The 13,661-nt window shown below is 41.5% G+C and overlaps 1 protein-coding gene across 1 annotated transcript in view; it reads left to right on the top strand.

The window, feature by feature from the left end:
- The first annotated feature begins 1,117 nt into the window (after positions 1-1,117).
- SVOPL (SVOP like) overlaps positions 1,118-13,661 on the top strand; it is a 55,135-nt gene continuing 42,591 nt past the window's right edge. The window contains 5 exon segments of the mRNA XM_027101781.1: positions 1,118-1,131; positions 5,038-5,101; positions 9,289-9,319; positions 9,322-9,413; positions 10,471-10,599. Coding sequence (XP_026957582.1) covers positions 1,118-1,131; positions 5,038-5,101; positions 9,289-9,319; positions 9,322-9,413; positions 10,471-10,599 — 330 coding nt within the window.

Genomic DNA, 13,661 nt, shown 5'->3' on the forward strand with positions numbered 1-13,661 from the left:
GAGCACCCTTCATAATGAATAAATTTGGATTTATGCAAAATGTGTCCCATTGTCCTTATTTTTATCATTTTGCTGAGGACTGACTGGATTTCATTACGGTGCGGCATCTATCCCAGGCTGGGCATTGAAAATATTGGCTTTTCCTTCCTTCAACTCTGTCCTAGAGAGAACAGTGCACAGAGGAAACGTATGGCTTTTGTTGTTCGAGTATAAATATGATTTATTTTTTTATAGTTCCCTGTAGAAGAAATGCTTTTGAGTCTTCCTTATGAAGAGTCAGGGGGAAAAAGAAAAGGCAAAGCAGGCAGCAGAGAGAAAGAGCTTTTTCACTGAAAAAGTGTTAGAAATGCCAGCTAACACCTTTCCTTTGATTACCCTGGAAGCAATCAGTCAGGGATCTTACTAGAAAGGAGAGTTAAGTAAAGCTTGGAACTGCTGGAGGCAGAAAAATAAGTCACCTAAAGGCTTACGCGTAAGAGTACAGCTCAGGCTGAGTTACATCGCTGGTATCACACCCAAGTTCTTGAATTTTATCAAGGAAAAGCTATTGTGAGAAAAAGTAAGGAAAAAAAGTAGGTTTATATTAGTGATGAAGAATGTTTCTAAATGGATGACTGGTTTTGGTGTTTGTTGAAAGTTAGGTTTCCCTGTAATAACCTGAAGGAAGACTGCTTCTAGACGTCTCAACTTGAATAAGACAGAGCATGCCTGAATAGACTTTTTGAGTCTTCTTATTAAAATGGAAATTCACAATTGTACATCTGAGTAGAATGAGGCCAGTGCTGTCATCTTGGATCAGAGGCAAAGCAGTTACCTGCTTCTAGGACTCCTGTTTCTACCTGGTGTCAGTGACTTCAGGTGTGGGAATCGTCAACCTCTGAAGCCCTGAACATGTTGTACAGGAGTCAGGGGAGAGCTTTGTGAAAGCCTGTTCTTCAACTTCCAATCCTCCCACGTTTCCCGTCTTCTTTTAGTTCAGGTGGGTGAATGCTTAAGGTAGTAATTAGCATATTATGAAAACGCTGCTTAGAGGATAATTTCTTTTCACCCCACCTCCAGATGGTGTTTTTTGGCTACATGGTATTCAGCATCCTCTTTGGCCTCTTGGCTGACAGATATGGCCGCTGGAAGGTAGGTTGGCTTTGAAGGATGATTTAGAATTTTCTTTTGTGTGTTCTTTTGTGGTGACATCACCACTGCTTTTCTTTTGTGGACATTTCTCTGTCAATACCCAAGTTAGAAAGTACGGAAACATCCTTCTCTGACACCACATGCCTGAATTCCAGGCTTGTCTTCCTGCTTTCTCATCCTTCCCCGAGATACCTGTCCCCATACCTGGTCCCCATAGTCCAGGTGTACAGCTGACGGATGAGCCTAGTTAGAACATAACAGGTAGAATGTGAGAATTGCATGTATAAACATAAGCAGTTTCACATTAGTTAACTCGGGGGTAGCTTTGAAACTAACCCACTTACTTGATGTCACACATGTATTGAGATTCCACATCAAGACATAAAACTATGTCTTCTGATGATAAACCCAGGTCTCTCTTCTCTTCTTGTCTGATTTCTGGTGGTAAAGACCTCTCTGGTGTAAATACAAAGGGAGAAGTCCCCCACAAAACAGTAATAGGCTTGGATGTATGTTTTGAAGTGCACAAAATATCATAGATTCTTACAAATTAATATGAAACCACAAGTATCTCAAAAAAATGTGGAGAGCACAAAAAAGGCATTTTACAAAAAGAGACATACAGATGGTCAAGAAACCTTGAAAAACATTCAATCACAGGAGTTATTAGAAGCAAAATTACATAGCAAGATATCATTTTTTTCCCTGTTATCAAAGCCATATCAAACACCAAATCCGTAAGGAATTTTTACTTTTCTTAAAGAAATCTGCAAGTGTCTAGACACCCTCACATACAATTGATGTAATTTTTCTGACCATCAATTTGGTAGCATAAGTCAAGAACCTTGAGAATATCCATTCTCCTTATCTGATAATCTGTCTTCCAGAAATCTAGACCGTTTAGGTCATCAGAGAACCACAAAGATTTATGCCCAGACGTTGTCACAGCTGATTTTAATAGAAAATGTGAAACCACTTCAACATTCAACCAGAGGGGAAAGGTTTATGTGTTACATTACATGGATTATAGTATGTCTTTTCACTGGAATATTTTGCAGCTATTAATATTATGTTTTCCCTTATAATCAGTGAAAATAGGATAAAACTGTGTTAATAGTATTTTCTCTGGGTTGGAGAATCAAAAGTGATTTAAATATTTTTATATCTTTTTCTTTTTTCCATATTTTCTACTATAAACTTGTATTGTCCTTATGATTAGAGAAAAAGCAAATCCTTACATTTTCTCCTTATACTCATTCCAGCACAGTGCTTCGTTGTGCTCCCAACATCCCTGTAAGCAGGGAGGACGAGTTTCTGCATTCTGATTTACAAGTTCAGGTTCCTGCCACCTGTGAGGGCGGAGGCTGTGGGGAGTTTTGAAGAATGGTCTAAACTCGGGATGTCTGGGCTTTCAGACAATAAAATGATATGAATTGTATTGTCTGATGATTGTGAGTGATCGGTAAGCTCGCTAAAAATTAGCTCCACAGAGAAGCAAACATCTGGAGGAAACTAAAAGTCACCTTCAGAAGTTAGGTTTGCTTCCTGACCTTCCATGGGGGCAGGTCCCATTAATGTCTCCTTTTGTTGCTTCAGATTTTGCTCGTCTCGTTCCTGTGGGGAGCCTACTTCTCCTTGCTGACCTCATTCTCTCCCTCGTACATCTGGTTTGTCTTCCTGCGGACGATGGTGGGCTGCGGCGTGTCTGGCCATGCCCAAGGGTAAAGACATCACCTAGAGGACCCCAGAGGGAGATATGTGAACACCCAGAGACACATCCAGTTAGTCTGTGAACCACATTCACTGTGGTTAATAGACTAAGAGCATCAGTAAGTTTCAAATCTGTACACTTCACTTGTGCTAATCATTTTTGAGTCCCCCCCTCCCCCAGTGATGACTGCTTATACCACTAGGAGCTCTTTGCCCGTCAAAACGATGTTTGATGGTGAGGCTAGCAGGGTGCTAGCTTGAGCATGTGTTAATTTCTTTGTTCCTAAGGCTGATCAGCATTTTTTAGATAAATAATATTTTGTTAGACTAAATGCTAACAAAAAGTGCCGTATGAGGTAGGTAACAAAAATGTCAACCCAGACACAATCCATTAATTTATTGAGAATTTCTGGAAGACTTTAGTTGGACCATCAGCACCTGTAACGTTCAGGAATAACTTTTAACGTGCCACGGCCCTGTAACTGAAGACTGTGTCAAAGTGAATTTGCAGAGCAGGTGAGACAGATTGAAACAGCTATGCTGCCGCTAGTCTTTTTTCTGCCCTGGGATAGGTGTGTAATACCTCATCATTCAGGGACGTGAGAGTTGTAATGCTAAGTGTTCAGCAACTTGGGAGCCTCCCTTAAATGAACAAGGCTCCTCAAGCTATTTTCTCCTGGGTGCCTTGGAGCAAGTTGCCCTTAGAATATATTAGGAGATGTCAAAGCACCTAATTATTACCCTAATGTGTTAGGGAAAGAATCGTTCTTCTCTGGGGGCATAAGTTAAGCATCCCTCTGTGCTCTGGAGCCCTAAAGGCGGAGAAGTTAAGTACAATTTGAAAACATCCCTGAGGAAGCAGCTCAATAAATATGTTAAAACTCCAAACCCTGGTTAATAACTGCAACAGATAAGAACAATTAGACAACAGATGAGATAGAAGTCCATTTGTTCTCCTATTCAGAAAATTAATATGTACTTAATTAGAAACCTGTGCTTTGACTGTCATCATTAGTTGGAGAAACTATTTGCTTTCTCTTGGGCGTATTTTAATTTCCCACATATGTTTTAGAAAAGGGAATCAGGCTTGGCAAAATATTTTGACAGTGTTTCTCTTGGTGAAAGAAATGAGGCTAATATCTCTTACATGGTTGAAGGTTTAAAATAACTTTGGGAATAAAAATGTAAACAGAAGAGCACTTAGAAGTTTATTTTATATTGTTTTCTTACATGGGTTAATAATTGTATTTTGGTGTATGATCATACAGGGAAAAATCTCTCTTCTGTTTTTCTTTACACACTCAATAATTCTGCCAATACTTCACTTCTGACACCAAACGTGTGGATTTCTTTACACGCCAACCAATTCTCCAACACCTGCTGGGTGTCCTATAATTCCATTCAATTCTGACCCTCGCTGGAGTTTGCGTAGACCCCGCAGGTTTAGGGCTCAGTCCCACAAGACTGTCCTCCACTTCAGACACCAATCACCAGTAGTAGGTCCCCAGGTTACCCACAACTTCTGTCTGACTTGCTACAAATTGGAAGTTCCCACAAACTCCTCAGGTTCAATAATTTGCTAGAGTGTCTCAGAGAATCCAGGAAAAGTTTACTATTTGCAGATCTGTTACAAAGGATATTTTAAAGGAAACAGATAAATAACCAGCTGAGGAGAAATACACAGGGCAAGGTCTGGAAAGATCCTAAGAACAGGAGCATCTGTCCCCGTGGAGTTTGCGGTGCACCGCCTCCCAGCACATAGCTATGTTCACCAACCTGGAAGCTCTCCGAACCCTGTATGTTAGGAATTTTTATGGAGGCTTCATCACATAGGCATGATTGATTATTAACTCATTTTCCAGCCCCTCTCTTCTCTCCAGAGGAGTGGAGGTTAGGGCTGAAAGTTCCAAGATTCTAATCATGGCTTGGTTTTTCTAGACCAGCCCCCATCCAGGACTCATCAAGAGTCTCTGCATTAGAACAAATGATGCTCCTATCACCCAGGAAATCCCAAGGTTTCCAGGTTAGCAGGAACCAGGGACAGAGACCAACACACCTATTTCTTATCATTTTACAATGATGAATATTTATGTTTTTGAATTCTTTATCCTTGTGACAAGAAAAATTATGATTTCTTAAAAAAAGTTATTTGGTTTTATAAAAGCATGATTGTATTTTTTCCCCCTTCCTGTTTAGGCTAATCATAAAGACTGAAGTTTTGCCTACAAAATATCGAGGCTATATGCTCCCCTTGTCTCAGGTAAGGTAAAATGGGAATTCTTCTGATCAGTCTTCTGATCCTGTAGGATATGGTGTACATGGTGTTTCTTCTGGTTGGTTGATTGTTCTTTGATTAGCATACTCCTATTACTTGGTACCAACCAAAGAGCATTAGGGATGCTTGACACCAGAAGTCCAATTCCAAGGTTTTCTCAGCCAGGATGTATATCATCCAGCAGCAGCATCTAGAACACAGTAACCCCTTCCTCAGGAAACATTCTGCTGGCTGGTTTCACTAGAATGACAGAAGCTCAGGAATGCATCTGGGATGAACATTCTCTCCCCACTGGGTCTTCAGTGGAGGGATACAGCTACCACCCCTTTTAGAGTCTCCCTTGTGGATACTCGGGTGTGCAATTCCATAACTGGCTCATGCCTCTGGGAACTTCTGTAATTGTCTCCTCCCAGCTGAGCCATTTATCCAGGTGAGAAGGTGGGGATGCGCCCCCACCCTCCTCAGACCCCTGCTGGCTACTGACTAGAGGTTTTGCATCCAGAAGCAATCTAGGTGCCCTTGTACCATCTTTGACGTCATCGTTATCCAAAAGCCCTGACTTTCAGAGCCCAGGAAAGTGATGACACTTCCCACTGAAGCGTTGTATGTTGGGCAATAAATAAGGCAGTAGGAGAACATTTTAAATTTTATGTTTAATTTTTCTGACACTAAATTTAGGCAACAAAAAAAATTAGACCCTAATAAATACTGAACGCTAACTCTTTACGTTCTTCCCAGCTTTCTTCTTCTGATCTTTGTTAAGATGAACACCCATGCTTTCAACAGTTAGGGGTTCGATTTTACACTTAACGGTATTTAATGGGCATAATCCTGTTCAAGCTCATCTGTGCACATTGTCTCTTCCACCTGCTACTCATTCTTTATCATCTTTCCTGGTTATGTCTTCTCCTTGTGGTCTTATTTTCCAGGTCTCCTGGGGTCATCTACTGATAATTGAGGAGTCCAGTGGTTTTAGCTATCTATGTACCTATTACCTCCCCCGAATTTATCTACAACCAAGAGCATCTCCTTGAACTTCAGACCCAGGTGGCCAGTTACCTGATAGCCACTTGAATATCCTGCAGGCTCCTCAAAGACAACATTCATAGACCTGATCCCTTCATCTTCGTCTGGAGCCTCTTCGGTCCATGTCTCCACTGTCATTTCATAGCAAGCTCTGTCCCCTCAGTTTTCTGAGCCACACATTCAAGAGCTGTCCTGGACCCCTCCCTTTCCGTCATCACCATTCAATCAATCACCAAGCCCTACTGACTCACCCCCTATTAGTGGACCTACAACTGCCGTGTCCATCAGCAAATCCTGTTGCCTTTACCTCCACAATGTGTGCCAAATCTATCAGATAAATTTTTTTTTTTTTTTTTGCCATGTCACTACTAAAATTCTTTTCAGCGCCACATCACCTCTTACCTGATCTACTGCAGTGGCTTATTACTGGCCTTCTTACACGTTGCCTCTTCAGAAACATCATCTCTGATCATTAAAAGTCACTCTCCATCACATTACTTTCTTTGTTTCATAGCCTAATCACTTTCTGAAATATTCTTTTTTTTTTTTAAATAGAATTCTTTGGTGATGAAATAGTCACCCCTTAATTAGCCTCCCAAAGGGTCTTTTTATTTTTAACATCTTTATTGGAGTATAATTGCTTTACAATGGTGTGTTATTTCTGCTTTATAACAAAGTGAATCAGTTATACATATACATATATCCCCATATCTCCTCCCTCTTGCGTCTCCCTTCCTCCCACCCTCCCTATCCCACCCCTCTAGGTGGTCACAAAGCACGAGCTGATCTCCCTGTGCTATGTGGCTGCTTCCCACTAGCTATCTATTTTACGTTTGGTAGTGTATATATGTCCATGCCACTCTCTCACTTTGTCACAGCTTACCCTTCCCCCTTCCCATATCCTCAAGTCCATTCTCTAGTAAGTCTGTGTCTTTATTCCCATCTCGCCCCTAGGTTCTTCAGGACTTTTTTTTGTTTTTCCTTAGATTCCATATATATATGTTAGCATACAGTATTTGTTTTTCCCTTTCTGACTGACTTTACTCTGTATGACAGACTCTAGGTCCATCCACCTCACTACAAATAACTCAATTTCGTTTCTTTTTATGGCTGAGTAATATTCCATTGTACATAGTGTCACTTCTTTATGCGTTCATCTGTTGATAGACACTTAGGTTGTTTCCATCTCCGGGCTATTGTAAATAGAGCTGCAATGAACATTTTGGTACATGACTCCTTTTGAATTATGGTTTTCTCAGGGTATATGCCCAGTAGTGGGATTGCTGGGTCATATGGTAGTTCTGTTTTTAGTTTTTTAAGGAACCTCCATACTGTTCTCCATAGTGGCTGTATCAACTTACATTCCCACCAACAGTGCAAGAGGGTTCCCTTTTCTCCACACCCTCTCCAGCATTTATTGTTTGTAGATTTTTTGATGATGGCCATTCTGACCAGTGTAAGATGATACCTCATTGTAGTTTTGATTTGCATTTCTCTAATGATTAGTGATGTTGAGCATTCTTTCATGTGTTTGTTGGCAATCTGTATATCTTCTTTGGAGAAATGTCTATTTAGGTCTTCCACCCATTTTTGGGTTGGGTTGTTTGTGTTTTTGATACTGAGCTGCATGAGCTGCTTGTAAATTTTGGAGATTAATCCTTTGTCAGTTGCTTCATTTGCAAATATTTTCTCCCATTCTGAGGGTTGTCTTTTGGTCTTGTTTCTGGTTTCCTTTGCTGTGCAAAAGCTTTGAAGTTTCATTAGGTCCCATTTGTTTATTTTTGTTTTTATTTCCATTTCTCTAGGAGGTGGGTCAAAAAGGATCTTGCTGTGACTTATGTCATAGAGTGTTCTGCCTATGTTTTCCTCTAAGAGTTTGATAGTGTCTGGCCTTACATTTAGGTCTTTAATCCATTTTGAGTTTATTTTTGTGTATGGTGTTAGGGAGTGTTCTAATTTAATACTTTTTTTTTTTTTTTTTTGTGGTACGCAGGCCTCTCACTATTGTGGCCTCTCCCGTTGCAGAGCACAGGCTCTGGACGCGCAGGCTCAGCAGCCATGGCTCACAGGCCCAGCCGCTCCACGGCATGTGAGGTCTTCCTGGACCGGGGCACGAACCCATGTCCCCTGCACCGGCAGGCGGACTCTCAACCACTCTGCCACCAGGGAAGCCCTAATTTCATACTTTTACATGTAGCTGTCCAGTTTTCCCAGCACCACTTATTGAAGAGGCTGTCTTTTCTCCACTGTATATTCTTGCCTCCTTTATCAAAGATAAGTTCAAAGGGTCTTTTTTAATATTCTCTTCTCTCCATCTCTGTGAGGTGGAATGGAGTTATCATCTACTTGTCATCTTCTGATGGGAAAATAATGCTCAGAATAACACTCAGAATTGTTCTAGTTCCAAACTCATGGGGCCTGGTCATAGGTGGCTCTCATGTTATTTGTTGATATAAAATGATCTCAAGATAAATTTTTCAGTACAAAAAAGCAGTGTTGAGAAATATTTTTACTATGTTACCATTTGTGAACAAAGAACAGATATCCTTATTAGCTTGTGTATGTTTCAAGCAGCTTTGGAAGGATATAAGAAACTGGTGATATTGGTTTCTTCAGAGGAGAGGAACTGGACGGCAGGGAACTAGGAGTAGAGGCGGGTCTGTTCACAGTGCTCTCCTTTGTACCTTGAGTTACGAACCAGGGAATGTATTATTTATTCAAGAGAAGAAAGTCAATGTCTTGGGTCCCAGATTTGTAAAACTTTGGTGACATTGCTGACCCTGTCTTGCTGAGTCTTCCACTTATAGACAAGCAAACAGAGTCGTGGAGAAGTGAAGTAGCTTCCCCGGTTCATCCAGGTCCTGGAGGCGGTGCTGCTCCTTAACTAAAGCCTCTCTTCCGTCTCACCTTCTTTCGTTCTTTCTTTCTTTTCTTTTTCTTTTTGGGGGCGCAGCTTGTGGGATCTTAGTTCCCCGACCAGGGATTGAACCTGCACCCTTGGCAGTGAGAGCACAGAGTCCTAACCACTGGACCGCCAGGGAAGTCCTCCCATCTCACCCACTTACAGTTACAATGCAGAAGAGGGTGGCTCCTGGAGGGGGCTGTGCAGCATCAACAGGAGGACTTTAACCTTCCCTCTGCCCCAGGTTTTCTGGCGAGCCGGCTCCCTGCTCATCATCGCCTGGCTTCCGTGGTCATCCCCACCATCGGGTGGCGCTGGCTCATCTGCATTGCCTCCATCCCTGGCATCATCCTCATCATGGCCTTCATGGTAACCAAGCTCATGGGCTCCCTCTTGGCCTCCCCCTCCAGCTGGCCCAGCGGCCTTGTCGCCCCACAGTTATCTTTCTCATGTCCACCTCTCTCCTTATTTAAGTATGTGTCTCAGTTGGCTCACTGTGGAAAGGGTGTTTTGGCAGAGTTAATGCACAAGCCCAGTCACGAAGGTGTGAATGCAGAATATGTTTGGGGGAGAGCAGGCAGGCTGGAATGGCTGGAATGTGGGGCGCTGGTGGGAGGCCGGCTGGAAAGACAGGCCTGTGTGCAGATTACAAAGGGCCTTGAGGACCAGGGGCACTGGGGGTTTGGAAGGGGTTATGTACTGGGAAGCTGGTACATGGCGGTGTGGAGGCCGTAGGAGGGAAGACAGAAAAGGTCAGAAAAGCAGTTAGAAATGATCAGATTAATCCCAGTGGGTGATGAGGATGACCTGAACTGCCCCCTGGCTAGGGAATGGTGAAGAGGATGCTGCTGGGGAAGATGCTTTGCTGAGGAAGAACCCACTGGCCTTCATTGCGTGGAGGTACCAATGTCCCAGCATCAGTGGAGGGCTGTGCTGTTTTCTGAGTGTGGTGTTCAAAATATGCCGTAATCAGTGGGTTGTAGGCCTCTACAGTCAGGATGGTTCCTCCACTCGTGGGTGCTGGAGGCCCTGCCATGGTCACCCTTTAGGTTCTTGCACTGTGTGAGGTCCTGGGATTCCTGGGGGAGTGGCCGGGTGATGGAGGAGTGGAGAGGCGCCAGGGACCCCGGGCAGCGGCTGTTTACACACTGGATGGAAGAATTTCATTGTGTTAAGTAGGTTGGGTCAAACTGGGGTGAAGCTCCGTATCAGTCCACTGTCGTCCGACATGGGACAGCGATAAGGAGAAGGAAACTCTGTTCCACTAGAGTTGCAAGAGTGCAGCTGCTATATTTTTGCTGTAAAGCTTGCTACATCCTTTCCCATCTCGGGGAACTGGGACAGTGTAGTGTATGGAACCGTGATAGTGGTACCTCTGGGGTCCACAGCAGTTGCAACTCTGGTGTTCTTTGTCATCTGTGCCCAGTTTATTCCTGAATCTGCTTGGTTCAGTGTCTCTACCAGGAACACTCAGGCTGCCCTGGTTACACTGGAGCGCATCGCCAAGATGAACCGCTCAGTCATGCCGGAGGGGAAGCTCGTGGAGCCCATCCTGGTGAGTTCTTCTCCTCCAACCAGGGGTCGCCAGAAATCCCCTTAGTGGTGGAAGGCTAGAGGGAAGGGCAACCGATCCCTCCAGTGCGGAAAAGAGCGGAGGGAACTGATACTAAATCCAGCTCCACCGTGAGCCAGGTAGCGCTGTTACCTACTACCACTTTTTAAAAAAAAATTTATCGAAGTACAGTTGACTTACAATGTTGTGCTTAATTTGTGCTGTACAGCACAGTGACTCTGTTATCCATGTATATATATATTCTTTTTCATAATTCTTTTCCATTATGGTTTATCACAGGATATTGAATATAGTTCCGTGTGCTATACTGTAGGACCTTGTTGTTTATCCATCCTGTATATAATAGTTTGCATCTGCTAATCCCATACTCCCACTCCTTCCCTCCCCCTGCCCCGTCCCCCGTGCTTGGCAACCACAAGTCTGTTCTCTATATTTGTGAGTTTGTTTTTCTTCATAGATAAGTTCATTTGTGTCATATTTTAGATTCCACATATAAGTGATATCATATGATATATGTCTTTCTCTGTCTGACTTACTTCACTTAGTATGATAAGCTCTAGGCCCATCCATGTTGCTGCAAATGGCATTATTTCATTCTTTTTTATGGCCGAGTAGTATTCCATTGTGTATAGGTACCACATCTTCTTTATCCATTCATCTGTTGATGGACATTTAGGTTGTTTCCATGTCTTGGCTATTGTAAATAGAGCTGCAATGAACACTGGGGTGCATGTATCTTTCTGAATTATAGTTTTGTCTAGATATATGCCCAGGAGTGGGGTTGTTGGATTATATGGCAACTCTATTTTTAGTTTTTTGAGGAACCTCCAAACTATTCTCCTTAGTGGCTGCATCAATTTACATTCCCATCAACAGTGTATGAGGGTTCCCTTTCCTCCACACCCTCTCCAGCATTTACTATTTGTAGACTTTTTAATGATGGCCATTCTGACTGCCTACCATCACTTTTCTCATCAATGAAATGGAAATAATAACACCTTGCAGAGCTAGTCACGTGATTTAGCCCCACTGTTTATAGGGGAGAGATTGTTTTATAATTTTATGTTCCTTGTATTGGCCTTGTCTTATTGATATCAAACATATAAACCTTATTAAATTATTTTTTAAAATAAAATTTGGCATTTAAATTCTGTTGCTTCCAGGACTGTCAAGGTCAATGTGCAATCATTTCTCACACCAGCCCAGACCACCCACTTCACCCATCTGCAGGCAGGTCAGTCACAGGCTCCTGGAAGAGCTTTCCAGCACTGTCCTGCGATCTCCAAGACAGTTTATGTGAGATAGGAATTAACCTCTTGGAATGTTTGGTAAAACTTTTCTGTAAAGTAGTTTATCCCTAATATTTATTTTAAGGTGAGTGGTAACAGAATAATTGGGGGTATCAGAAAGAGGAGTTCTAAAACTATCATTCAGTTTGTGTAAATGTTAATGCCTACTTAGTTTAATACTCTTGATTGAGTCAACTTTGGTAATATATATTTTAGAAAATTGCCCAGTTCATCTGGGTTTTCCAATTTATTGGTATAAAATTATTCCCAGTGTTCCCTTTTGTTTCAAATATCTACTGTGTATGTCTTCTTTTTCACTTTTAGTATTGTTTATTTGTGCCTTCTTTTTTCTGTGGTCCTCTTAGTAGAGGTTTGTCTTTTATTAAACTTCAAAGAATGAGGGCTTTTTTGTTTCTGTTGTTTTTCTCTTTATTGGTTGTTTTGGTGGTCTCATTAATTTCTGCCCCTTATTTTGTTTACTTCTTTGGCTTTTTATGTTCGTCTAGCTTCTTGAGTTCAGTATTTAGCTCATTTATTTTCAGTCTTTTTGATTTTTAATAAACCATTTAGTTGCATTCAGCAAGTTCTGTTACAGAGTAATTTTATTTCTATTTTGTAACTGCTATGAGTTTCTCTTTAACCAATGACTTATTTGTTAATGATTTTTTAGTTCTTTGTTTCTAATTTAATTGCATTTTGACCAGAGCATGTTATCAATTATTTGGAATTTATTGAGACTTCTTTTGTTCTCTACATAGTGACTTTTTGTTAATATTCCATGTGTGCTTAAGAAGAACATGTGTTCTCATTGAGCATATATATTGTTATATTCAATATAATTATGCCGTGTAAATATCTGATACCTGTTCTAGACTTTGCCAGGTTCAGCTAACAGTTTTTCAATAAGACGGTGGTTTTGTTAGTTTCTCCTTATAGGCCTGACAGTTTACTCCATATAGTTTGAGGCTATCTTGCTGCATCCTAGCATAAGATTGACTTATTCAGTGTGTGGAGTGATCTGACTACCTGAAATATTTCTTTATAATGCTTTGGGCCTTAAATTTTATTTTCTTTCATACTAATATGTCAGAACTAGTTTGGGTTAATGTTTTCCTGAATAATCCACCCTCTATATATTTGAATCTATTGTTGAATATTATGTTCTAATAGGTTTGTAGATTCAAATATATATGAGATTTATTATATAATAAATAGAGCATTTTATATTTTTGGGAAAAGGATACAGGTTAATTGTTGGTCTAATATAGCACTCTTAATTATAGCATTTTATAATACAATTTTCATATTTAGTAAGGTACTTACCCCTTGTAAAAGTTCTTTTTGAGAATCTTCCAAGCTATTTTCTCGGTGCTATTTTTCTAGAACAACTTTGAAGTGAAGTGGGCGTGAAGATCTCTTTGAGATCCTGTTTTCATTTCCTCTGGATATTTACCCAGAGGTGGGATTGCTGGATCACACAGCAGTTCTGTGTTTAATCTTCTGAGGAATAGCCGTACTGTTTTCCATAGCGGCTGTACCACTTTATGGCAGAGGCTCTTCTTGACCCAGCTCTTGCTCCATGCCTGAGCCAGGTCCAGAGCGGCAATAGCTCTTCCCACCCACCTCCCCAAATCTGACTCTGTCAGGGATTATGTGGCAACAGCAGGACAGGTGGTACCCAAATGTACAATTCTTAAGCGTCCTACCCACAGCGAGAGGCAGGCTTTTCTGGGTGTTTCTGACTGGTTTCCCAGG

This window comes from Aethalodelphis obliquidens, unplaced genomic scaffold (assembly GCF_003676395.1).
Source record: "Aethalodelphis obliquidens isolate GAN/ISIS:26980383/991018 unplaced genomic scaffold, ASM367639v1 scaffold5, whole genome shotgun sequence".
Classification (NCBI taxonomy): Eukaryota; Metazoa; Chordata; class Mammalia; order Artiodactyla; family Delphinidae; genus Aethalodelphis; species Aethalodelphis obliquidens.